Source organism: Gopherus flavomarginatus, chromosome 12 (genome assembly GCF_025201925.1).
Source record: "Gopherus flavomarginatus isolate rGopFla2 chromosome 12, rGopFla2.mat.asm, whole genome shotgun sequence".
Lineage (NCBI taxonomy): Eukaryota > Metazoa > Chordata > Testudines > Testudinidae > Gopherus > Gopherus flavomarginatus.
Window position 1 is genome coordinate 38,333,969 of NC_066628.1, and position 27,755 is coordinate 38,361,723.

Sequence of the window (27,755 nt, forward strand, 5' to 3'; positions counted from 1 at the left end):
TTCCCCTGCAATTGCAATTAGGTACAGTTTGTTATTCACTTCCTGTCCTAAACTGTTTTAAGGGTGTTTCTGTGTGGTGTTACACAGATGCCACCTTCCATTAGACAGCTGTCTACATTTCCATGGTGGGTAAAAGGATCATTATAGCTTCTTGACCTACCTCTTAATAGTGTTGGGATACTTAATTAATATTTGTAAAACACTTTGAGACTCTTAAATATAAGATTCTGTCGAAGTGCAAAAATGCTTATTTTGTCCTCTTTGTAGGGACGCAGTTCATTGGAACCCTCATTTAAAACAGACAAACAAACTCCCTCCCCCAATTGACTGTGAATCACAAGTCTCTCTCTGTGTATGGCCACTAATAGTTTTGGATACAGAAAGGATGCTCTCAGCACTTTGCTGTACAAGCAGCTGATATGCTGCAGCTGTTCCTTTGTTAAGCCAAGTGTTAATACCTTGTCACTTGCATTAATAATTTGTCTGGATCCTGTTTTTAAATTAAAAAAAAATCTGCCTTTGTCTTGGGAATTCAGAATTTTGCAAGTTAACAGACTGTTGAGAATTGGTAAGGCACTGCATTTTCATGATGCGGTTGGTAATGATAACCCAAATACATGAAATGTATGTTATATAAATAACTGTAGCTGTATATTCACTCTGCTGCATTCTCTCCGACTCTCCCAAGGAGCCTAAAGCATTTTCTTGCCCTACATCATGCCAGAAATCAAAGAAACAGCACTACCTGATATTCTTGGAATCAGAAACAGCCACAAAGAAAGTTTCAGCTTTCAGAATACCGGGGTTTCTTTTTATTTAGGAAGAGAATAAAGCATTTTTAAATATATTTATCTGATGTACACTTAAACTCAGATGCTGGTTCATACTTTACAGTGTTTGAAACTGAAAGTGATAGTGAATCCCCTTCGCAATGATGCAACAGATGACTTTAGAACAGACAAAGGTTCAAAAGTCCCCTAGTATAAAGATTTAGGTAAAGGAACATTAATAATCAACACACCAAGTATCATGACAGTGGCAACAAAGAGCGTGATGAATTATCTGAGAAAATCTACTTGACCCATACTTTTTTTTTTTTTTTTTTTAACAACTGCTTTCCATTATAAATAAATAAGGCATGAAGGTTCTCCATACGGTTACCAGACTGGTAGCCACAATCATGTGTGTGGCTCCTAATACTTAGAGTTTGGGGCCACTGGCCATCTGAAAATGTCAAGGGAGCAAGAGAGAAGCTTTTGGCATTGGGCAGGAAGGGGGAGGGTATTTGTAGAACTGGGCCCCTCTGGCAGGCCAATCTAAGAGGCAGCAGTGGTGATGGTTTGGAGATTGCACCTTTGCAAACTGCCATGATGGCAGCTTTTTGAAAAGAAAGGACAGAGGGACTGATCCTGCAAAGTTCTGAGCACCCTCAATCCTCACTAATTTCAGTGGGAGCGGAGGGCGGTTGGCTTCTCACGGGGTTAGGTCCTGAATTTGGAGAATAAGACAAGGGAGAGGGGAAAAAAAAGAAAATTAGATACATTATGCTAAAAAATAACCAAAAGCCAGATTCTGATCTTGTTTATACCAGTGTAATTCCAGAAAAACAGACTTTGGGATTTAAGCTGGTGTAAATGAAATCAGAGTCCAGCCCAAAGTTTCCTTAAGTGCATGTTGAATACTGTTCAGTAATTTATAGACCCAGTAACTTATACCAACTGTCAGAATCCTCCCCTGCAGCTGAGCGCTCTGGGTCTGTATCTGAAGCTCTAGTGAAATGCTGTTTATCTGCATATATTCATGAGCCCTGCAAGATGCCACATACAAATGTCTGACCAAACAAGGCCCACTCTTGGCTTCTGAGAAATGGATACTGGTGATTCCTGAGATTGGGGAGGGGGTGTGTGTGTGTGTGCGCTTGGATTATTGTCAGCAGAAAATGCTATCTGTCAGCTCAGTCAGGAGTATTAACGGTGAAGGTCTGGAGACAGTGTGATAAATACTGTTGTTGGTAATCACTGCTCTTAACACTTTAAGAATGTGGTGCTTTGTTGTTATCCCTCCACGGCTGAGTCACTGCTAATCTGTCTTTGCAAACCCAGAAAAGTCATATTTTAAGAGCTTGCTAGGAGGGGCAATGATGATCTCTTGAATAGCAAGGCACAGAGGACCAATACCCAAACCTAGAGATGAGGGGTATCTCTCTGAACCAGTAACAGTACTTCTTGTTTGGCTTCTGGGAAAGCCCTGGTCATCAGTTTCAACCATTAGATGAATTCAACCAGACTGTGATTCACCTGGAGTGTAAAAGAAGGATATCCTATATGCTTAAAGTCCAAAGACTGACTCATCTGGGGAGGCTGCTGAAGACATAACAGTAACCAGTTCTACATTTCTCTTCAAGTTTTTCCAGTTACAATGAGTTTGCGTTGTAAATCTCTGAAAAACCTGTCTGATAAGAGAATGGCTTAAATAGGAAGAACATACGGCCCTTTGTGGAACAGAAAGGTCAAACGAAAGTGTCTCAGGTACAATTGTGGGTCCTTTGCAGTAAACCAAAGAGAGAGAGAAGGGCTGAATGTTTTGAAGCAGTCTCTGGAAGTTCTGATGGCTTTTTTGTAACACTGCACCCATGCCATTCCAGGACACTGCAGGAGATCCAAGCTTTTGCCTGCAGATAATCAAACACAATAGCTGGAGGAGAAGCTGAAAGGGTGGGTAGTTGGTTGGTTTCCGGTGTTTGTGATTTCTGGCTGCTGTAGCAATACATGCAGGAATTCATTGTAAAGTTTCTGAAACAATCTAGAACTACAATATACAGCTTTTCCAGCAGGTTCAGAAACCCTGGCAGCTGGGTTCACTTGGAGCACTAACTTACAAAAGTGACTTGAGTCTTCATGGCACTTTCTTGCCCTTGAGCCGTGTAGGCCCCCTTCCTACACAAGAAAACAAAGTGAGAGGCCTCAAGGCAGCAGGGCCACTCGATATTTCCTGGAGCAAAAGAGAAGAGCTGGTTGTTGAGGTTGCATGTGGGAGCAAAAGAAACACAACGGCGGGGGGATTCATTTGCTAGACTTGTTTTTCACCTTGGTGGCATTGATGTCGGCTTTTGTCTTCTGGATGCGTGAGAAGATCTCCTTGAAAAGGGCCTTGTACTCTGGCTGACTCTGCTCCAGCCGCTTGTCCACAGCCTCCACGTGTTTGCTAAGGCTCTTCTCTAGTGTCTTCCGCTCTTCCAGCTCGTGACCCTCTCCCCGGAAGTCCCTGAAGGAGCTGTCACGAGAGATAGGGCGGGAGGTCTGGACTCCAGTGTGGCGCACGCTGTCCTTGTGCTGCCGGCACTTGCTGAGGAGCTCTTCGTACTTCTCCAGCAGGGCGTGGTACTGCTCGTCCACCTCCCTCAGGATTGACATGCCCCGCTTGCGCACGTTGTTGGCGTGCAGCGTGTAGTTGCCTTCGTGCCGGCTCACAGCGTCCTTGGCCACGATGGCATTGAGGGCAGTGTCACTGCAGCTTTTCCGGACGGGGTGATTTGGGGACGCTGTCATGGATGCACTGTGAGTTTTACTCCCGTCTTCCTCTGGGAGGTCGATGTAATCTGCTTCGGGGGCATTGTTTAATGGCTCCAGAAGTGCTTCAGATAGGTTGTCTTCTCTGCTAAGAAGATACTTCTTGACTTGTTTCATCTGCTGTAGCTCCAGGAGCTCAGCCTCCAGCTCCTTGATGCGCAGTTTGCAGCTCTCCATCTCGCACACCCGTTGCTCAAGGTCTGAGTACTCCTGGATGACGGCAGTGTATTCGCGCTCCACCCTTTCCTTCCGCTGCTTCTCCTGGTTGACCTGGGACCTAAGGGAATTCACCATGGCCTGGAGACGCTCATTCTCTCTCTCCATAGGGTTTTGGTTGAGCTCCATTGAAGAGCTGTGGACCTGGAACGCATCTTCAGACCTGTGGCAGAGGGAGACTGTAGTGAGTTATTGACAAAATAATGATCCCTTAAGGATACTGGAGCCAAATTCTCCTCTCAGTTACACTAGTAATTTCACTGAAGTCCATGGAGGAGCTACCCTGGATAGACACTGGTGTAACCAAGTGAGATTTGGTTTGAGTGCTTTGTTATTATTTGTATTACTGTTATGCCTACAGGCCACAATCAAGATTGGGTCTCCATTGTGCCAGGTACTGTACATAAACAGGAAAGACAGCCCCTGCCCCAGAGAGTTTACAGTCTAATTATATGAGAGACAAAAGAGTGGGAGGGGAAATGAGAGACAGAGAAAGGAAGTGACTTGCGCAAGGTCACATACAGGTCAGTAGTAGAGATAGGAACAGAACCCAGAACTTCTGACTCCCACTCCAGTATCCTACCAAGGCTGCTTTATTCTTTCCCTTCACATGGAAACCTGTATCATGGATTCAGCAGCTGGGAGTTCTCCCTTATAACTGTGTTACTTTGCAAAGGATCTGGTGAAATGCTACCTGCCCAAGAGCACTGGAGATGGAACTTGTCCCCCTATATACAGACTAGCTATAGCTCAAGCACTGGCCGTGTTAGCTTCCCCATTCTGCCCCTCCCACATGCCTCCACTTTGTCCTGGAGAACCATTGGTAGGGGTGAGAGGACTGTTCACCCTCCATGATCCATATTCAGTCACTAAGATTTCTGACAGGATTGCCAGTTGGGGCTGCACTTTTGTGACTTGGATGCTTGGACCTTGTCTGTATGAGAGTCATCCCAATTTAACTTAAACTGGCTTTGAGACTGATTCCGACCCCTGTGCCGGTTAAACTAAATCACTCCGTTAGTTAAACCAGTGCAACTTTCTCATGCAGATAAGGCCTTCGCTTTTGGCAACATGAGTGACAGCCGCCATATTCATTTTCCACAAGCCACCTCACAGCCATTTCATAATAGTATCTTCAAGGCACTACCAACTTGGGCTGAAAATACAGGGCTTGAGATTTTTCCTCCCTGGGTTGGTAGGGATTCGTTGCATCAACTTTCTATCCTGGAGAAGGACGGGGACGTGGGCCAAATACTAGTCACCTTGCGTTAGGAGTATTTGCCCACCTCCCACTCTCTGGTAGTGATTCAACATCACTGGCCTAGTCAGCAGGGAAGGGTCTTAGTCCGTTCCCGCCCCCTCTGTTTGAAATGAAGACAAAGCACTAGTGGCACCTAGGATTGGAGGGAGAGGAGGAATTGGCAATAATGGGAATAAAGTCTACACAAATGTAGTGCACTAGGAACCTGCAACCCATCTCCCCTTCCCCCTGTGCCAAAGGCTAACATTGTAAACTGCTGCTGTGGGAATTTGTGCTCTTCAGGCATTTGGCTTTGCCCACCCAGGGAGGCCAAAAGTGGGAGAACCTGCCCTGAAAAACTGTGTTGCCTAAAACAACAAAGTAGTAAAATTGTGGAATGTGTGTTGCAGCCTCTGAGCCTAACCCCTCCCTGAAAAACAAACAAACAAAACTTGATTGTGCTGTTCTGTGTCCAGGAAGTGCCAGCTCTCCAGAAAGAGTAGGAGGAGGTTTATAAAATGAGGGTAATGGAAAAAGACTCTTGCTGGAGTAACCCCTCTTCCAGTGCTTCTGTATCATGGAAACCACATGAAATATTCTCCCCCATAGTGGTCAGGAAATCTGTTTTCCTTCTCCACTCCAATAAACACTCGAGTTAGAACAGATTGGAAAGGATAAAATACCATTCCTTCCCCTCTAGGGCTTGGATGGTGATGGGGTGTATTGAACAGATTTCCTAATTACTGTAGGTCAGAGTGACCTGCAAACCCCAAATGCAAATTTAAAAGCCAAACTGTGCAGTGAGGCAATGTGGGTAAAGTGCTACAGGGGCATGGTGGGAAAACAACCACATGGATATTGAGTAGACTTTGCCTGGAGGTAGATTATGCCCTTGTAACATCCCCTTCATTGCTCCAGTAGAATGCCATGCATTTGTATCCCCTGGCAGTGCAATGCTTTCTTATAGGATAGCAGGTTTATTGATTCTCTAGTTAGGGAAGATTCCATCATATAGGAAGCTGAGCAAGAAATGTCCCCAGGAGGTCAATGAATTACTACTGTGGCTGGATTTTAGACAGGGTGGGATGAACAATAACAACATATGTGTTTGTACAGCATCTAGCACAATAGGGGCCTGGTTCATGATTGGGCTCCTGGGTGCTATTACAATACAAATAAATAGCAGTAACATGCGTGTAAAACCCATGGCTGCTCTATTGTAGCTGCGGCAGAAGGAGAGGATGCAGGATTTCCCACTCCTCTATGTCATCTGTCTGGGTGCAGTTGATAGGGAGGTGCTGGCTGTGTCAGCTGCCTCACCAGGGAGCCTGTTGGGGTAAGGCTTTGCCCCCCCCCCCCCCCCCCCCGTGCACTAGCCAGTGGTGGGAGAATCATCGTGGAGGAATACTGGCTACAGCTTTTTGGATGTAGATCCTGCCCCGCTGCCTAACGTGTTTCTCTATAGCACTCAGGAAGCAGCGTGCATGAGAAAGGTGAAACCACTCCAGGCCTTTCCACTTGGGCTGGGCACCTCCTTTCCTTCCCTCGGTGCAACTCCATTTCATAACAGGGTGTATGAGGCCCCCCACCCCCCAAAGGGGTAATCAATCTCATGATTCAAGGCATCAACTAATATAGTGACCAGGAAGGAACCTACCAATTACAGAACGGTACAACTGTGTGCATTGCCTGGGGGTGGGGCTCGCCTTCCTCTCAAGCATCACGTATTGGGCTCAGTTGTAGAGATGAGATACTAAACTGATGGTAAATGGCAAATCCTGTGTTACTATCCCTTTCTTTTAGAGTCATATCCAATGTTCCCTGACTTGTGCTACTCTAATGGACTGGGGTAGATAGGAATAAAACCTGCCCCCATCTCGTGCTGCTGGTTTTCCCCTTCCCCTCTCAGCAGAAATGCCAGGTTTAATGGGAAACGTGTTCCACATACAGTCCAGGGTAATTAAGGCAAAGGAGTATTTGCTAATTCCTAGGACCTCGCTGATAGTCCCATAGTCTCCGCACCTGCCTTTCCCTCTCCTGGCTTCATGGTGATACCTGGGACTCAAGCACAGCTCCTTGAGGCAGGGGAAGGTATGAATGGTTCGGCGCCGCTCCCTTTTCTCCCGCCGTATGCGCAGCTGCTCTAAGCTCCGCAGCTCCTCCACCTGCTTCTGCAGCTCCTCCACTTGGTTCTGCAGCCCCTCGATGGTCTCTGTCAGGCTGCCAGGGTCAAAGAGAAAGAGAAGTGAGGCGAGGCAACAAGGAAGTTTAGGCGCCCATCTGCCGAAGGTCTTGTTTAACAGTCCCCTCTCGCTGTAGGGGAAGAGTGCACTCCTCTGAGGGCAGATCCTGCATTCCTTGCATAGACCAAAGTCCTAGACGGGGGACATTTTGGGTGCACTTCCACCTGTGACAAATTCTGCCCGAGTGTTTTCTCTCTTGATTTAGATGAGGGGTGCTTATGTGTGGAGGGGGCAGGTGGAGGTGGCAGACGAGTGCAATCATTTGGGATTCTATTCTTGAATCAATTGGCTAGAACAATAACCTCCTGGGAATTTGCTCAATCCTAGGATATCTCAGCATTTAAAAGATGGAAGTAGGATGATGGTGAGTTTATTCCTTCTTCTCTTTCTCCCATAGAAATAAAAGGCAGAGACTGGCCAGGGATGGTTTCTACACCAGTTGTGAGTTCAATTTGTCATATCGTAAGTAGAGCAGTGACACTAAAGCTTTCTGCATGTGTAGCCATTTTTAAAAGACATGGTGTTGTACAAGACACAGTGTAACAATGTGGTGCTCCCAAGGACTGACCTTGGTCAGGGTCTCCTTTTAGAAGGGAAAATGTTATTGATAAACTGGTGTTAGCTGGCAGGGAATAACCTAGTCTGGGCTGCTCTAGAGGTGGAACTAGTATCCTAGTACTGACTGGTGAGCATTATTCTCCTTTAGCGCCTCTGTGCCTGTAGTTCAGGGAATGGGGAACTCAAGGTGTTTTCCAAACACTCATCTGTTCTTGTTGAGGACTGCCAGTCCTCTGCCCTACAAGGCAAAGCACCTTACCACATCCTGGTCCCCTGGTTACCAATCAGGTCGCTGACCTAAGGAATCCAGCACAAGCAGTGGGGAGCATTACCATTGTATCTTCTGCTGGGATGTCTTGCTCTCCAGCACAAGCTTCTGATTAGCCAGCTCCAGGTCCCGTGCTGTGAGGTCCAGCTGCTCATAGACCTTAGCATGCTGTTCGTTCATCTGGCGCAACATCTCCAGCTGTTTCGTGAGGTACTGCAAAAAAATTCAGGAGTCCGTGAAATGTGAGGCAATCCAAGACCTGTGCTTGTGCACAAAGCCCATCCCTGAACCACCTCCCTTTTCACTTTGTCATCAAGGGACTCGATCGTGCAAGATACTGAGATCCCTCACTTTCCACTGAATTCCAGGGAAGTTCATGCTTTTGGTTCATCTGCCTAAAGGAACCATGTTATCCTCAGTCTTCCCCAGCCTCCCAAACACTATTCTCTTGAGTATCTGCAATGACCCCTGCTGGCCAAAGACCAGTGATGTGCTGCTATTAAAATGCTTCCTCTCCACCTGTGGGGTAGGGTCAGGGACTGTGGAATCTATTCATTTGCAGTCATTGCATTGTTCATTCTCCCTTTCCCCCGCCCTGCATCTGTCTTGTCTTTGGGGCAGGGACAGTCCCTTATTCTGCATTAGTGCAGTGCGTAACACCATGCAGCTCCATGCTCAGATGGCTACTAAATACGGTCACTGATAACTGGAATCAGGCAGGCAGGCACTGGAATGATCGCACCCTTTCCTACAACGTTCTGAACAGAAGTCGGTTTGGAGTCTGGCTCGGGCAGAATAAGGCTGAACATAACCTAGAGCCATCCAAAACAGAGGCTCCCAATTGAGAGGGCAGAGGGACCTTCTGAGTGTGAAGCCCAGACTGGCTGATCTGCTCTATTAGGACTTAATCCACCACTGGTTCAGTCCCTTCCATATGTGGCTTTAACTCCCCTCCCCCTCTCAGCACATCCCTCCACTCTCTTAACAGCCTAGCAGCTCCCATTGGCTGCAGTGAGGCGGCTGAAATGTCCCCCGCTTTCTCTCAGCTAAGCCCCTCAGATGACAGCAGCAGGGAGTTACCCTGGCCTTAGGCAGTATCTGTACCTCTATCTCCTGCACTTGCTCCTCATTGGTTGCGTACATCTGTTGCAGCGAATCCTCCAGCTCTTTATTACGCTCCAGCAACGTCTTCCCCAGTTCGGCTGCCAAGTGCAGGTCTGAAAAGTAAAAGGGAGAAATTGCTGAGACTGGGGCTCCCTGGAACCATAGGTCTGAATACCAGCAGGCCAACTGGGTAGAGCTGCTGAGGTGTGGGTTGTTCAGACGAGACCCTGAAAACCAAGTTCCTGTCTTCTCTGCCTGGACGCTATGGCACCGTTGGTAATAGTTGTGGTTTGCCTGGTTCCCTCCCAAGACCACGATTTTGCTCCCCTAACCGTGGTGCCATGCACTGTTGGTTGGTTGTCTGCTGTTCTCCATTTTCCAAATGTTGGCTGCATGTCAGGGGGGCTGTATGTATACAGGGGCCAGGCCTAGAGTCCTCAATCAGTGCTCAATCTTCTGCTTCACCCAATTGTAAAGGGGCCAGCTCAGCCCCTTGAGGCTGTTCTAAACTACATCCTACCTGCAATGGCCCTAAGGGGTCTGTCTAACAGCTGGGGAGAACTGGAGCACAGGAGACTCTGGCCATGTCTCCTCACCCTGATGCAAGGGGGTTGTGTCCTGCCAGCTATAGCCCATTAATAGTGTGACATGAGTAATAAAAGCTGCCTGCAGCCTGGGGGAGACCGCACGGTCTCTTCCATCAGCCTCCGCACAGCTGGCTCTGTCACTGTCTGTCATGGCACCGTACATCTGTCTATGGGCATCGGAGGCGGCGGTGTGGAGTGGCTGCCTGGAGGGCAAATTGGCATTTGGCCACTTAACTGGTTCCCAAGTTCTTCATCCTCCAGGCATGTGATTCAGACACTTGGCTAGCTCCTGAGTCTGCCTGTCTTTCCAGGAGAGCCTCTCTCTCCTAGTCCCTGGGAGAGCAGCAGGGGTAGCTGTCCCAATCATCCCTCCCTGGCGGGATGCAGAGGGGACAGTGCTGGCGCTGAGGTGCTAATTGATTCCCACCCTCTCTGCTTGCTGTCAGGGCGCTTTAATGAGCAGTCCCTCTGGGTGCTCACTGCTGGAGTCTGTTACCATGGTAGGAGAGAGAGATCAGAGCCCCTCTAGCTCTCCCCCCGCGTCCCCTCCCGCTCTTAGGCCTCGGCTTTCACAACGGAATTAGCGAGTTCCTGTTCCAAATGCCTTACCTGTGATTAGCTCTTATGGAATTGCATCCAGCTTCCATGGGATTTAGACCTTGTGCTGGCAGGGCTGTGTCTAATACGCTACAATCAGGACAGTGAATTTACTCACTGGCATCTGCAGTTCCCCAAATAGGGCTAGTAACTCTGCAATGTCTCCAGGTCACTCACATGCTCTCTGTTCTTCCCCCTGCCCCCGCAGCCTCCCCTTGGTAAATAAAAACAATCTTCTTTGCCTTTCAGCCTGGTAACGCAATGTTGCCAACTCTCACAATATTTCTGTGAGTCTCACAATAATTGGTGGTTTTTCTTAAAGCCCCGGCTCCTGGAGTCATGTGATTATGTGAGACTCTCAGCTTTCATTTTTAAAAAAGTGAATTGCTAACCCTCATGGTTGAAGAGAAAACCTTGAAAATGTAGACCCTACAGGCTCCAGAATCAGAAAGGAAATATGATGAACTTCACAGTTTATTATTTTTAAAGTCTCATGATTTTTTTTTGAAGGGGCCTGGCTCATGACTTTAGAATGCTTGGGCTTGGCAATCCTGCTGTGAATATGAGAAACTGGGCCCGATATGCTAATATTTCCCCAGTACATTACAACACCCACTCTGGCCCCTAAATAATCAAATGTAGGATGAATTTCAGGATAGCTATGCTGTGGCCTAAAGCATTTGCAGCTTCTTCCAGAGGTTAATTTGACTTGGCAGTCGATTAGGAGGCAGTGATATTTAATTGTTAGAGCAGGGGGTGGAGGTCTGGTCCACACTATGTGGTTAGGTCAACGTAAGGTGCCATGCATTCTGGAACTTTCTGTACTTAAACTTGGCTCCCATCAACGTAAGTGCCTCTCCACGCCGATTTAGTAACGCCCACCCTAAGTGGCGTAGAGTTACGGTCAATGTAATTAAGTCGACGCTGTGTCAGTGTAGACACTGCGTTGCTTACATTGACTGTTGCCGGCTTTCCGGAGCCACCCCACAATGCCCCAACCTGATAATACAATCAATACCAGCGTTCCTGGTGAGGGACGCGCACTGCCAATGCAAGGAGCCAAGCGTGTGCATACACAAGCGATTTAATAACTGCAGTGGCAGTGTGCCCACGTAAGTTAGGTTGATGTAATTTTGTAGTGAAGACATGGCCTGGGAGTCAGGACTCCTGGGTTGTATTCCCGCCTCTGCCACTGACTTGCCATATGACTTAGGGAAAGTCACTTAACCTCTCAGATTCCCCATCTGCAAAATGGGGATTATATCTACCGCTTGATAGGGGATCTTCAGAGGAATGATGCTCCACTGATGATGCAAGGTATTATTTTATTGTTACTAATTAGTTCTGGCACTTTCTGATTTTTATCTGTAGACATAATGGAGCCTATGTGGGAAGAGTGTTTGAGTGTATGTGGCAAATGGCAATGCATCTTGGCTGGTTGTGCTGAGAGACCTCAAATTATAGACAGGGCTAGCTCTCTGGATTTTGTCCTGTACTGGTTGGCTGGCAATCATATCCTTCTCCCTTTTCCCTGCGAATCTGCTCTCCAGCCATGGACTGTCCTGTGGGGGTTAGTCTGAGATCTGACCTTTGAATGACTATCAGAGTGACTAGGTCTGAGGGCTGCAATCATTGGAATGACTGTAATCAATATATCGGCACAACTACTGGTACATAGACAACCTTCACCTTCCTTTAGCCACGGAACAGCCCCCAATTTCCAAAGTGCTCTCAGGGGACCAAATGCCTGACAGAGACAGGGGAATGGTATATTAGACTCCAGCTGGGCTGGAGAGAATTGCTTCTCCTTCAGCTGCTTGGGTTGTGGTTAACCGCATTTTCGTTGACAATCCCCCATCCCTCCCCAGATCATGTATTTTTGCCAATCACAGACATGTTGCAAATCTCCTCCTGTCCAGCCTGATCTGGTTGGCAAGGAAGTCACCCCCAGCACAGAGAAACCTGGAGAGAGGCGTCCACGCTGCGTTCCGGGTAATGAGGCAAGAGACTCCCCCTCTCTGCGGGATTACATCAGCTCTTTCCCACCATATGGCATCCAATTTAATCAGCCGGGGTTGAGTTAAGTGGATTAGGCCACACAGGATCCTGCATCATAATTTAAAGGACCCTGTCAGCAATAATTGAACTAGAAAACAGGCAGTGTCTGGGGAGAGGTGTAAAGAGATTCTACAGCTCAGAGGCAGAAAACTGTCATCTCCCTCCCTCCCATTTTTTTTTAAAGAGCGTGGGTAAGGGTCCAAGAGAGTCAGTAAGAGGCCAAGAGATGCAAGGCAGGAAAGAGGAGGATCATCTGCTCTGGTACTTGTAACCTGACTCAACCCTATAGTTCTCCACCATCCAGGGACCCTACACAAATGCAGCTCACCAGCCGCAATGCCACTGACTGTATTGTCTCGTCTCTAGTTCTTCTCACATCTGGGTCTCCTCTCACCCACTTCAGTTGGTCTCTTGATTGGCTTTTCCCTCCCACTAAGAGCTGTTGTGGGCACATGGATGTACGTAGGCAGCTCCCTAATATCTTACTTCACATGGGTCCCAGCAGGACCTATGGCCAAGCGTGACTCCTGCTCAGCAGAACTCAGATGTCACATTCCTTTTTTCTTAGCTGCTGAGACCTTGGAAACTGCTGCCTGTTGTATTTTTGCCCACAGATCATTCAGGAGGTGGTTAGAGTGTTACACAAGGATTTAGTAGAACAGTTGTGGCCATCTCCTTGATTTAGATGTTATACTGAAACCTACCTCCACTCCCCTTCTGCACACACACAGTGCGAGATAACTCACCCCTTCAGCAAGTGTGAATTATGGTGCAACAATCCAGATATAAACTAAGGCTCTGTCTACACTACAAAGATAAGTTGACCTATGCTAGGTTGACTTACAGCCACCATATTAATTACTGGAGTGGCTGATGTCCCTGTTACCCTCCTTCTGTCGGAGGTGTACGCCCTCACCAGGAGCACTTCCACCGATTGACGAGGGGCAGTGTGAGGACTGAGAGCCAGGGCTCTCGGCTCCATGCATCTCCCCACCAGGAGCCCAGCTGCCCCCCAGGATTCTCCCCTCCGTGCTCCGGACTAGGAGTGGAGGGGAAGCAGCCCGGGGTTGCTTGCCTTTGGTGGGGAGATCCACACTGGGAGTCCAGTCAGCTGCTGTGCTCCCAGCAGGGAGTCAGGACCCCAAGGGCACCAGGGCTCTGACTGGGGAGCCCGGGTGGCAGCCCGCCTTGGAGCAGAGACCAGGCAGCAGCCTGGGAGTCAGCTTTCTTGTGAATTTCATGGCTCCCGCCAACAGCTGATTTGAAGAACTCACCCTAACTACACCAACATAAGCCCTGTGCTTCTCGCTGAGGTGCTTTTATTATGTTGGCATAGCAGGGCAGTTGCATTGACGGGAGGAGCATTTCAGACAAAAGCTGACTTTGGTTGACAAAACTGTGTAGGGTAGACAAGGCGTAAGGCGCTCCTGCCCTCGGTAATGGGCTCTGCAGTTCACGCAGCACAGCTTCATTCTGCAGGGCCAGCTTTGGCACCACCAGAGACCTAGGTGATACAGCTACAGAGTTAAATAGGCATTAGTAGCCGAGACTGTTACACCGATATAAGAGCCCCGGGAGGGAAGGTGTGCTTTGCTCTGGGGTTGGGAGATGCAGGAAGGTTAGTGCAGATGCTGAGAGGCGCAGAGGAGAAAGCTCTGGCATTAACAATGATCAGGTTGTGTGGAGTGGCAGAGAGGCGGCCAGGGCTAGATGAGTGGAGGGACTGGGCAGGGGATAAGGGCTCTGATTCTGAGGGGCTGCTAAGCTGAACTCAGGGCAAGAAAGAAAGGTAGCTCACTGCTGCCTTTTTAGTCTGTCCCCCCTTGGATTCAGGAGGCAGCTGGAGAACGTTCCAGTCTCTGGGATAAGTTAAAACTACTCCAAGGCTATTGCAGCAGCCCAGGATAGCTCTAGCCACATGCTTAGGGTACGCCTACCCTGGGATCTGAAAGAGAGGGCAGTGTCAGGGTATGCTGCTGGCCTTATGCCTCATGGGGGAAAAACCCCAGTGAGCCTCCTTCAGGCAGTGGGAGTCTTTCCACTGACTTCAATGGGTGGTGGATCAGACTGTATGTCTGGGGCATTCCCAGGTGGCTCTTTCAGACAGGTATCCTGGCATAGCCAAAGACACGTTCTTCGCCAGCATATAAGGGTTGCCATGAAATAGAATCAAGCATCTCTTGGCTGCTCTGCTGTACACTAGTTGCTGCACCAGCCTACATAGCGCAACCCCTGATGGAGAGAGCACAAGGGTGACTTAATGTCACTGTTGCCCCCCACCCTCTGGCCTGAATCTGTGGAACACAGACCCCGGTGCAGAGGCCAGCCCCGAGGGGTATTTTCCTTCACCATCTGAAAATACCTTGGTTTGTTTGGGGGATTTGGGGTCTGATGTTTGTTTTACCTGCTCCCTGCTGCTAGCATTGTGATCCTTTAATTGTGCAGGGTTCCTTATTCATATGGCCTTACTCAGGAGAATATGATCCTGTCATACGGAGCAGGTAGTTCTGATTTTTTTCTCTTTACATTTAGATAATTGAGCTATTTAGACTATAAAAAGCAGCCCCTACGTAATAAGTGCCTGATTTTCAGCGGGGCTAGTCACCTGCAATTCTAATGGAAGCCAAAGGGAGGAGCAGGTGCTTGGCAGTTTTAACCACCCCAACCTCGCACCAAGACCCTCCGCTGCTTGTTGTAATGAGCCAGATTCATCCATCATGGAATTATGCTGAAGTCTAGCCAATTACAACAGGGATCAAAGGGCTGATCCTCAGCTGGTGTAAACTGGAGGTACTCCACTGATTTAAGTGCACTCATTGGTCTCCAGGTGGAGCGTAAGGTCCTATGACCTGGTATCGGCTTTCTCCCTGTGCCATGCGGCCACAGCTACAGTCAGCTACGGCACTTGAGCTGGATCCTCTTGATATAAGGGAGAGGGAATATCTAGCTGGGAGGGCTCTGGGGCTCTGGAATTTGCTCTCCACCTTGGTCTGAAATAGGGCAAAGTTGGTGATTTTTTTTCTAGGCATGCTGCAAAAGGCACCTGCTTGAGAACGTCTCTGGAGAAGGCTGAGGGTCCGCAACCTAGCAGCTGAAGGTAGTAGTTGGCACAGATGATTTGAATGTCACTGAGATTGAATTTAATTGTAATTACTGTATAATTAACAATGTTAGGGTGCCAAGAGCCTTGGAGAAGTCCCTCTATCATTTTAAATCTAAATAAGTAGAACTACCCTCATTTACAGTAACTGGGGAACTGCCCCGAAGATTTTAGTGGGGGTTTGTGCATTCTGGGCCCATTGCAATGAGGATCAGCTCCAGTGAGGCTTTGCATATTGTATTACCATGGTCACTGCTCCACCACGGGCAATGCAGTGAGTCTGTACATTAAGCGGTTAGAGCTCTCAAGAAACCTTAACAATGGAACTTGCCAGAGTATGGAGAGAACAAGCTCCAGCTAACAGCAATCTGCAAGATGCTAAATAATCTGCAGCATGTGTACTGGGGTGGATAAAGCTCTTGTAGTGGGAGGGTGATTAAGGTGCGCTCTCTCTGGGGAACTGCTTCTTAAATAGGTGTAATGTGTGGTGCAATCTGGCACATTTCAAAGCCAAAATAACTGAGGCAGGGATGGCAGGGACAGGTGGAGTAGTGCCAGGAGAGGGGCATGGCTTGAGGACGTTCTGTTCCATGGCAACTTTTGAGGTTTTGAGATTTAGTTTAGTTTTGCATTGGAATGAAACCAAAACCTTTGGTGTCTGCAAAAATGAAATGTCTAGGGTTTTTTTGGTCAAACCGAGAGCTTTTTGGGTATGTGGGTGTGTGTCTCTCTCTTGGCCTGGCCTGGCCTGGCCTGGCGTGTATCAGATCCAGGATGAAGTCCTTGCTCTGCCTGATTTAGAGCAGAGTTTTTCATCCCAGATCACCGTAACTACCAGGCTGCATGCATGAGCGCACAATCTTCCTCCCCCCTGCCCCCCAACAAAAGCCTCGTGGGAACTGATAAGTCTCTGCAAAATGGAAGCCTTCTGACCCCTCTAGTCATTAAATCCACCAGAGGCAGAGCTAGCTCCCCCTAACTTCCTTCCTTCATCTCAAATGGGTTATAATGATCATGAACAACCATGATGCATATGGATGTCATTGCTGATCTAATGAGATTTGCTGGGACTTTTTCTTGCTTTTGTCATTTCTTTTCTTTGTCCTTTCTTGGCCTCACTTCCTTCTCTCTCCAGTACCAGGCTGGATTCTGCTATCCACCAGCCTCCATGGCAGAGGCTGTTGGCAGTGGAAAATCCATGGAGGGAGAAGTTGTGGTGGTGCAGGAGTGGGAGCCAGTGCAGCCCACACAGTGAGCAGCTGACTGGGGTTGGAGCATGGCTTGGGCAGCTGGAGCATGTGCTGGATCAGGGGCCTGAACATAAGAACAGCCATGCTGGGTCAGACCACTGGTCCATGTAGCCCAATATCCTGTCTTCCAACAGTGGCCAATGCCAGGTGCTTCAGAGCCTGTGTGTGACAGGCTACTATAGAGCCCCAGCCACAAACTAAGGCCTGGTCTACATCTAAAACTTGGGTTGTTCTAGCTCCTTTGCTCAGGGCTGTGAACAATTCATCACCCTGAGAGACAGCGTTAAGCTGGCCTATGCCCCCGGGGTGGATTTATGAGAGCAATGGGAAAGCCCCTTCTGTCACTGTGCTGCTGTAGTGTGTGTAGTGCAAATAGACCCTAAGCTGCCATCCTCCACCCAGTGGAAAACCCCAACCTACCTTCTCAGGGCACAGGGGCAAGGCTGGCCCAGAGAAGTATAATTTGCACCTCACTGTGGCAGCTTGAGTGAATCTGCCCCCTCCAACTTTTCCAGCATCTGTTGCTCTCACTCTCTTGCAATCTAACCCTCTTTCTTTATATTCCTTCCCTCTTCCCCATCTCTCTCTTTTTGCTAATGGATAAGAGAAATAGCTTCTTTTGTCCCTTCATTAGCATCTCTTTCTTCTCTTCTACCCCATGAAGAAACTCCCCTCTGAATGGTGACAGGTGTAGACTTTCCTGGCAGGGGTCACTTTGGAACACTAACCTATCACAGGGATTTTCACACTCTTTGTGAGTGCCTGTGTACACACACGTATATAAAGCTAGTGGGCCTAATCCTGCTCCTGCAGAAGGCACCCTGTCTTTTGCACTGATTAGAATGGGAGCAGTGCGTTTCTGTGCCATTTTCCACCTCTTGTCTGAACAGCTGCTTTGTCACAGCCTCTCGCCTGTGTTTGTCTTTTAGGCACAGTGGTTTCAAAATGTCTCAGCGATCAGTCACATTGACTCTCCATTATCGGGCACCTATCATAAAAGTTTCATAAAGAAATAAAAAGCCTCAGCTGCCCAGGAGATAAGAGGATGCTGACACTTTCCTGTGCAATATCCTCCCCCAGGCAGCTCTACAGTGAAAGGAGAAGAAGCTTCCCTAGCCAGATCAGCTGATAAAATTTGCTGCCCATTGACAAATTCTTCAGGGAGAAGCACCTCCGTGTAAACTACTAAGGGTCTGTGTGAGAAGGTGGCCTGGCCTGGAGCACCTTCCTGTGGCAAGCTGCCATGTGACAAGTGCACCTGCCTCAGTGTCTCCAGAAATAGTCCAACAGTCTGTCCTAGGGCAAATGGCCCTTGTGCATATAAATCATAACAAAAGCCCCACAGCCCCAGCATCAAATACAGCCCCGTTGTCCCTCACCACACTGCTGCTCTCCATTGCAGCCGTGGCGCCTCTCAGCGCTCCCCAGCACAGCCCCAACTCTGTCTGTCTTTTCCTGTCCCTGGACCAGCACAGCCCCTCCAGCCCTTCGAACTGGAGCACAACCCTGCTCTTCCCCGTGGGAACCCCCACAACCGCTTTGCTGGGAGTATCCTTTCCAGGGGTGTATCCCTCCCCCTGGCGCTCTCATCATTCCTATGGGTCCAGCTGTCCATCCCTGGAGATGACTGAGGGTAAGCACCTCTGCAACTCCCCTGCCTTTCACCCTCTCCAGCCTTGGCTCATGGGCTTGGGGATGCCAGCCAGAAACCACTTTATGCCTCCCTCTGGGACTCCTACACTCCCCTGCTCTCTGGCAGCTCTCACCTGCCCTTCCTGACTGAACCAGTCTGCTCTGATTCCCTTACCTGGCACCTCCAAGTGCTGCCCCACCCTCTTAACTGGTCAAATGGAACCACCTGCTCTGGCACAGGGGAGCTGGACCGGCTTCATTTACTGGGGCCAGCCACCCGGTGACAGTCTGATTCTCCTCTCCTTTGCCCTGGTGTAAGTCAAGAAGCCAATGGAGCTGCACTGGTTTTAAAAGAGATTCATGCCCCTAATGTGCTCGTGCCTCTGGCTGTCTGTGCAAGTATCTTGTACGTTCTTCCTTCCCTTCTACTTCTTATTACATTGATTTGATATCTTTTGGTGCATCCGGCTCTCCTGGGCCATCGCCACCAGCCCTATTGTCTTTGCCTTCCATTTAATCAGCAAGAGTTGGCTCCATGCCTCTGAGCAGCATCCTGGCGGGAGGGGACAATGGATGCAGAGCAGTTAGTGGCTGGCCTCTTGATGAGTGACCACACTGATATCCATGCTATTCCAGCAGCAGTCCTTCAGATGTGGCAAGCTTGGAAGCCACCTACCTACCAATACTTCTGCCTCCGATTGCCCCGTGTGCTCTGTCATATGATGACGGTGTATAGAAAGAGTTGCTTTCTTTTAGCACCGAACAAAGAACTTTAACAGAAGAATAAGGAAAACAGAATTATCCCTACCTTACCTTCTCTCTCTGCTACACCGGAGAGCATCTGCCTAGAATTTCCCCTAGTACTGCTCCTGCCTGGCTTCTTGCTTTAGTTTTCAAGAAACAGTACACACATCCTCACCACTTTCTTGCCTGTCATTTATTTCCTTTGTTCTCTATCTTTTCACAGCCACATATTCAATGTCTAGAAGTCCCATTAGTCCAAAGCGGCAGTCAGTGGCCAGTAGAGGAAAAGATTAAACAGGGGGTATATGACCAGAATCTCCCCCTCTTTTGGCTGGGCTTGAGGGTCCCTTACCTACAGTTGAATCTGTGCCTTCCAACTCAGGCCATGCACAATCCTTCTAGCATGAGTTGCTTCAGGGGTAGGGAATAAGCTATAAAGCCATTTCCCTCTTAGATCAATGCTTTTCAGCCTTTTTTTATTTGCAGACCCCTAAACAATTTTGAATGGAGGTACATACCCCTTTGGAAATCTTAGATGTAGTCTGCGGACCCCGCCTCTCTTCCCCCCCCCCACCCCCGAGGTCTGCAGACCACAGGTTGAAATCCGCTGTTCTGTGGTAATGACAACCTTTCGCAGACCCCTTAGACACAGTCTCTATGGCCTCCGACCATAGGTTGTAAACCACTGCTCTAGATTGTTAGTTCAAATACAGCCTAGCAATTAGTATCTGAAAGTCATTATCAGCTGGAGGCGATTGAGTGACCTACATGAAATGAATTAGTGATCTCAGTCCAGTTCTTGGTGGACAAGCTGTGATGGATTTGAAGCTGCCTCTAATAATGTATGAATTGTATATGTTTGTCGGACTGTTGTATGCAGTCTTGGTGTAGCTGTGTTGGTCCCAGGATATTGGGAGACAAGGTGGGGGAGGTCGTATCTTTTATTGGACCAGCGTCTGTTGGTGAGACCGACAAGCTTTTGAGCTACACAGAGCTCTTCCTCGGGTCAAGTCTGATTGTTGTAAGAAAGGGTTATAGTGTGAATAACAGAGGTTAACTGGGCATATGCAGGAAAGAGGACAGTGGCTTCAGATAGCCACCCATTTCCACCCCCCCAGGGACAATGCTAGAGCCAGCCTCTTTGAAGGGTCACCTTTGACACCCTGCTGAGCTCAATGGACCAGTTCATCAAGGGTGCGGGCAAGGGGTCCCTGGTTGTAACCACAAGGAGGATCCAAAGCCCTGGAAAATTGAGACAAAGGACTGTTTGTGCTGTGTTTCTACAGTTAAGATTAAACAATACTTCGTTTTGAGAATGCTGTTTTGGGTCTCTGTATTCACTGCTGATCACAGCTCCCGAAGGGAAGAACCAGAGGTGCCCAAGGCCAGTCACACGTGTTGAGTAATCATGGCTGGTACATGCGTTACTGTAGTTAAGCACCCAGTCTAGGAGCAGGAGGATCATGGGATTTCACTCTGAGAGATGAAAGCACAAGGCCAGAAACCTGAAGGGGTGCACTGAGACTACAGAAGTGAAGCTAGCTCTGCAACCGTGAGACAAGCATCCACATAAGGAAAAATATTGTTGCCCCTTCTTCCAATATTATTGTCCCTTGTGGTGGCAGATGTCTGGGACTTGCTGTTTGGCTTCCCAGTCCTGGAACAGAGGTTGACACAAACGACATGCAGGGCAATACCTTCTTTCAGGAGTCTCTGCCCAACACCAATGCCCAAGGAGCAGCTCTGCTTCAAGAACTAACTCTAACCAGAGCCCAAGGCAGAGAGCAAATTCCTCTGCTGCTTGCACAAGCTCTACCTCCAAGGACCACTGCCTCTACAGAGACCCTTGCATAACTTCAAGCTAACAACAACCAAACATGTCTTCCCATGACTGAACATTTGCTTGCATACTTGGAAAAAGAACTTGGAAGACTATGTGTAACAGCACCACATGACACCTACGATAACCATATTGCTGTAACTGGCAGAGAGAGGTCAGAGACGACAGAATGGGCTTGGAGACTGAACCCTCTCACTCCTAGGATGAGGAATGTTATCAGGGCTAGGGAAAGCTTGCACTGTTAATGGCCATCCTGTACCCTGCAGGTGAGATCCCTGACTGGTACAAATCGGTACAGCTTCACTGAAGTCAGTGGAAATGGGCTGATTTATACCATTGGAGATCTGACCTATTTCGTAGATGCACAGAGGAATTCAGTCTCGGGGGCTATCGGCCAGCACTTTTTACAAAAACTAAATTTACTTTAAAACAACAACAACAAAACAATTGCACTAGGTGCAAGGATCAGAAATGTGAGGCCCTGAGCTTTTTCCTCCAGAACATTTTCCAGGAAATGAGGTGTACGGATGAAAGAGCAAATATAACACCAGCTTCTGCAGCTAAGCCCGGCAGGTTGCTTGGGTTTGAGAAGAGACTGCACATTGCTACTGCATGTTGCCTTAAAGCCCTGGGCTGTGTAGATTTTCTGAGTGTGTCTAAAGGGCAGCGCAGCTCTAGCAGAAAGATGCATTCCTTGCAGTCACAAAGCTGCATTAAGTCCCACTGGTCAGAAAGAAATGTATGCTTAGGAGCTTCCAAAGGGAGATGGGGGAGCTTGCTTCCCCCTTCCCCTCTTCATTTAAAACTCTGGTAGCAATGGAGGCTGGTGGCCTCTGAAACTACGTGAGCAAGGTGTGCACAGCAGAACATGTTAAGCAGAACTGTCCCATTATATGCAAACGGTCTGCTCACTGATGAGAACTCAGCACTCAGCAGGATTGAGCCCCCATCTTAACACTAATATTTGTTAAATATTAATTAAAATATTGTAATTAGAACTAGATTTTCTGGACTGGGTTGCTTTATTTCTAACTTGGGACCTTATCCCCACCACCTGATGTGGAAAGTCAACCTGGAAGCTCCCACTGCCTTAGTGGTAGCAAGATCGGGCCTTTTGCCTTCTTGCTCTGAGTGGTTTCCCCCTCAGTCTGCCACTCTGGATAAAATCCATCTCCCTGTCACTAGCCAACTCTGTCTGGTACTGAGGAAAAGTATGAAGAACCGAAGTCGTGAGAATGGTGCATCAGACTGACTGGGCTGTTTTCTAAATGGTCGGTTGCTCTTAGGCTCTGACTTTCCTAGACCCAGCAATAATGTGGCCTGCTATGGCTGGAATGTCCTTTAGGATTCATATAGCAAATCCTCCAGGCAGAGCCTAGCCAAGGAGAAATATCTCTGGTCAGCTGGGGCTGGAGACACAGAATCCATCTGGTTTTCCTCTCTTTTAATTCCACTGCCTCCCACATCTGGAACTATGTGCCTGAATTTTAGCAGATGGTGTTGAAAGAAGCTTCTATGTGGGATTATGAAAGGAGATTCCTAAACAGATACTACTTGGGGTCCTCCTACTCCCCACTGTCCTGCCTTTTACAGCTGATTTGGGGATTTTTATACAGGGAGCTTTTCAGATTTGGAGAATCTCAATTCTTCCCCAGCTGGGGTGCAGAGCTAAATATTCTCCCTTTTCCACATCTTATCTGGCCATCCGGTCTGCTGTGCTGTGCTTGTTGTTTTAAGCATCTTATTTCCAAGTGGCTCAGCAATTAGTCACCGAAAACTTTCCATTACCCAAAGACACATTCAGTGTCACATTCATAAATAAATAAGAGAGATCCTGGGTCCTTCCAACTGTGCAGCTTTGGAGGAAACAACCACTGCAATCCAGGTCAGGTAATCATTGTGACTTCTCTCCCTGTGCAGCCAGGGTTGTTGCATCAGGAGAGATGGAAATTGGGATGTCCTGTGCACCCTAGTGCAGTGATTAGTTCATTTCTGGATGAACTGAGTGGTAGTTGTAGCTTTATGGACCACCATGTTTTAATGTAGACTATGTTAGAAAACTGAGGGCTGAGTCTCTTAGGCATGCCAGGCGCTGTGGTTGTTAGTTAATGCAGATTCTAATCCTACTACACATCCCACATGTTTTGGGTCCATGGCAACATATAGGGCCTGATTTTTAGAGGTGCTGAACACTTGTGATTGCACTTTCAACCCTGTAAGTCAATAGAAGCTGTGAGTGCTCAGCACCTTGTGTCATTTTCATTCTGCGTATGTAATGTAATAAGCAATACAAATGCCCAGAGGAGGAATAAGGCAGGATACTTAGGCCTGGAGATCTCAGGGATGTTGAAGCTGCAAGTAGTGACCAGAAGTGACCAGGCAGCAAGTATGAAAAATCGGAATGGGGGTGGGGTGGGGGGAAATAGGTGTGTATATAAGACAAAGCCCCAAATATTGGGACTGTCCCTATAAAATCAGGACATCTGGTCACCCTAGCTGCAAGGTCCAGATTCCGCACTGTAGTGAGGCTGCTTTGCACCACACTTCTGGTGCAGAATGGCACGGTCTGCAAAACCGGCCATGGGAGGATCACACCAATGTAGGGGCATGTAGAGTGGCAGAGATCTCGCTTAGTGGTTTCTATGCTACCCCCCTTCCTGCTGCCAGCATGAAGAGGTGTCCGAGGGAAAGGGACTATGACCAGGGCTTCCTTCAATTTCTCTCAATGCCCCCTGTTGCTGTGTTAGCCCCTTGAAACTGTTAGCAGCTGGTATAACTTAGAGCAGCTTCCAGGCTGTTCTGATTGACAATAGGGGGATCTGGCCCAGAATCAGAGGAGTGCAAATGTCACCCTTGCAGCCTTCTTCCTGAGCTGCATTGTGTGCTTTTTGGCTGTAGATCTGAGCAAATGACCAAGGAGTCCATTGGGGAACATGCAGGACTCTGAGGCCTAAGGAGAGGGATGACAGAGAGAAGGACTTGTTTGGGAGGTCTGTAGAAGGAAGATGAAGGAACCCTGGGAGAGGAGTAGAAAGAGCTGCTGAATTCAGTGTCCACTTAGTTAGAATCCAAGTGCAATTTACTTTGAATGTGTTCATTTGTTTTTAGTGCAAATGCTATTTTAACGAACAGAAAAGGTGTCCCTTATTCTCTCCAGGTTGGGTTTTCTAATTCCAGCTCATCCTCTCTCTGGAGCTCTCTCAGCACGGACATTCCAGCTGCTAGGGAAAGGCTCATTGTCCCCTCTCTCTGTGACTTTACTGTCACTACACTCCTGTTTTATTCCTTTCTTAAAGTCACAAGACACCTGCCCCAATATGCCTTTCCCCAGCCCATGGAAAATGATGCTGTAGCTAAACTGAGCTCATACTGCCTGTATCCTCCTATGGAATGTCGTTCGTGTTAAGACAACGTGGAAGGAAGCATTGCTGGAATTGGAGAGGCACAACCCAGAAATCAGTAGCATTGTTTAAATTGTGTCAGAATAGCCTTAAAAAAAACATTAAAAAAAACAAACACAAAAGTATCTCCAGAGACAAATCATAGGCATGAAACAGTCCAATTAGATCCTCTGGTCCATCTCCCTGCTGGTGCTGGACTTTACAAGCTGTCAGATTTCAGGGCCCGGTTTTAAATCTACATCTCTAGGGGAGATGGTGACCTTAGTACATGCCCTTAGACCATTCTGCAGTGAAATCAGCTAACTCATGCATCAGAACTGTTCTGTCTGTGTATGAACTACACACATACTACAAGCCCCTTAAGGGTAGAGACTGAATCTTTTTATACGTTAGCACCCCCATGGCGCCTGGTGGATAATTAGCAATTACGAGGGTGCTTCGGAAAGAAAATGATTGGGGTTTTATTTTCTCTTAAAAAATAGACAATTTCAGCAACATTTTTTAAGTGCTGAGGGCTCCATAGGGCATATTGGGAAAGAAGCATGTGCTTGGCCAGCGCCGGAGTTGTGATTTATGTTACACACTTACCGGTACCCAAGCAGTTAATAAACATAAGCATCACAGAGCTCCCAGTTAAGCTGCCCGTTGCTTAGCAAACAGTTTTGGGCATAAATGTAATAAATATTTGATGACACTGCTAAATCATGATCAAGTCCCAGCAACCAACGGGTTCATCCAAACTGCCTCCCCCCTCCTGGTACTAGTTTGCCTTTCGCCCTCCCATCCCTTGCTCAAATAAACGGTCTTGTAGAATATCCTTTTATCATCTCACTGTCTGCCAAGCACTGCCTTTTCTCTGAGACCCATGGGCCACTGGCATTCTGATCCTCTTAGTAATACATAATGCCTAATAATGTCACTCTGTCTTGAGTTATCTCCCCTCCACTCTGCCACCTCCTAAGAACTAACAGCACCATGACCCGCATATTGTCATTGAAGATTTGACCATACATTATTTGGCTGTAACAAAAATGCTGTAATAGCAGTGTCCTTATTGAAGAGCTTTGTGCATCATGCAGATTAATTACTGTTGTAATTACCCTGCAGTACCATTTCATTGATTTCAATTAAGGGCTTCTCTGACACTCCCCTTCAGAGCTATCTTAGATATAAATATTTGTATATAGCCCCCACTTTCATAGGAGACCGCAAACCCTTTAAATGAACATTGTTTTCTTCCATCCCCTAAAAACTGAGGGCTGGATTCTGATCTCAGTTACATGGTTGTAAGTCTGGAGTCAGTGGAGTTATTCTGGATTTACACCAGAGTGATGGAGATATGAATCTGACCTGGTTTTAAGATACTTTCAGTGTTGTAAATGTTTTACATCAGAAATGCTGACTCATGAAACAGAGGCTAGTTACAAGGCTAAAATAAACAAGCCCCTCATTGTTCTAAGTTTCCTACATTAATTTTTGTTTTTTGGTTTGCATTTCTGTTCCATAGCAAGGCCTTTAGCAGCTATGGGAAGAAGCCCCCAACTTAGTGAATCCTGGATATTCAAAGAACCCATCATGTTTATTCAGTTGACTAGTCTGGGCCACCCAGGTCCCGGTTTAGTTCAGGCATCATATCTTGTGAAACAGGTTCTGCTATCCAGCAATATTTCTCTTCTAGCAGCTGAGAAAGCAGAGTTGGAAACTGACTGGGAGGGCTCTGTCTTCATTGTTAATTCCTCAGCTCATGCCCTTCAGATGAAGTTGTGAAAACTTTAGATCACAACCACCATCTACCGTAGTTATGGGTGACTAGCAATACACATGCAGCTGGACAACCTTATCAACTACTTATTTACAGTTGACTTTTAAAAACCCAAATCTATGCATATAACACACAAAAAATCACACTGGGACCTTATTTTAGTGTCATTGATTTTCATTGAGCATAGACAGCCAGTTAAGTTCATTCATGGGCCTTTGGTCTGAAATGGGAGAGCAGTTTTTCCAGTCATTTATTTACTGAAGTTTGACTCAAAAGATGAAGATAAGCAAAAACAACCTCTCCCACCACCAAACACACAATGCCACTAACTACCCCCCTCAACAGTCTTTAGAATGAACACTGGATGGAACAAATGCAAATGTTCAGGTGGAATTATGAATACAGACTGTTACTTTAAAACAAAACTTCACAAGTGAATATTCAGATTTTTTTTAAACTTCTGCTATTTCTCCCCCTCCCCAGTTCTCTGCTGCCTTTGAGGCAGATGGGTAAAATCTTCCAAAGTGCCTGCAGGGCTAAGGAGCCTAAGTCCTATTGCATGTAGGCTCCTAAATCTTGCAGGAGCTTTTGGAAAATTTGCCATATGTCCTCAATTTGGGATAAGTCATTTCTGATTTTTGGTTGAACTGCCTCGCCTGACTCTCTCTAATTTAATCTAATATATCTAAAATTTAAACAGCCCATCTAGGTTTTTTAACTTTCTGGCCTGGATTCTGCCCCTGCCAATCTGACACCAGTATAACTCCACTGAAGCGCATGGAGTTCCACCAGATTGACATCAGTGTAACGGAGCAGTATTTGACTCTCTCACTATATCCAGGGTTTGAAGTTTACAGTGGCTCTTCCCTATTAAATACCCGTGATGGTTACATTTAGATTTCCATCCCGATGCTGGTATCTTACAGGCATCAGAGTTGATGGGATTTGAAAATAAGGAGGGGTGTGTGGGTGGTGGGGAACAGACTATTTTCCCCTTAGAGGATTTGCTTTCCTCCTCATTATCCCCTCTGCAGCATGTCTGCACTCCCCAAAGCCCCCCCGGCTCGGATGTGGGTTCAAACCTTTCCTTACCCTGCTCCAGGTCCTGCTGGTCGTACCAAGGCTCCTCTTCCTCACTTGGAAACTCCTCCATCCTGTCAGCGCTCAGCATTTAGCACCCGCAGCCCAGGACACGCAGCATTAAAAACCAAATAAAAAAACCCTACTGCCGTAAACCCACGAGAGGCTGGGAGGGTGAAGGGGGCTACTGCTGCAGCGAGAGCAGAGGTGGTTAAGGACTAACGGGGGCGGCGGGGGTCCACTCCAGTGGATCAAAGCTCTGCTTGCGGAGGCGGGTAGGGACCGGGGGCCAGGCTGCAGGGCTGAGATTGGCCAGTATTGCCCGCTGATGCAGAGCTGAGGCTGGGACAATGCAGCTGTCCTATGGACTGAGCTGCTACAGCTGGTACCAGGCTCCAAACGCTCTCTCTGCTCTTGCATCACCTTCTCTGTCCTTCTCCATCATCCATCTGCCCTTGTAAGGGGGGAGACAGGGGGAGACGAAGGGGCGGGCAGGGAGGGGGGTT

At 47.7% G+C, this 27,755-nt stretch overlaps 1 protein-coding gene across 2 annotated transcripts; it reads right to left on the reverse strand.

The window, feature by feature from the left end:
* Positions 1–789: 789 nt before the first annotated feature.
* Positions 790–27,709, reverse strand: CDR2L (cerebellar degeneration related protein 2 like). Of its 2 annotated transcripts, none has more exons than XM_050919106.1 (5): positions 27,262–27,709; positions 9,199–9,311; positions 8,159–8,307; positions 7,081–7,245; positions 790–3,948 (listed from the first exon to the last, which is right to left on the reverse strand). In XM_050919106.1, the coding sequence occupies exons 1-5, from the start codon at positions 27,338–27,340 to the stop codon at positions 3,063–3,065; spliced, it is 1,392 nt and encodes a 463-aa protein (XP_050775063.1). In that variant the 5' UTR covers positions 27,341–27,709; the 3' UTR covers positions 790–3,062. The 2 variants fall into 2 exon arrangements, with proteins under 2 accessions (XP_050775063.1, XP_050775062.1); XM_050919105.1 differs by having other exon boundaries at positions 7,048–7,245.
* Positions 27,710–27,755: the final 46 nt, after the last annotated feature.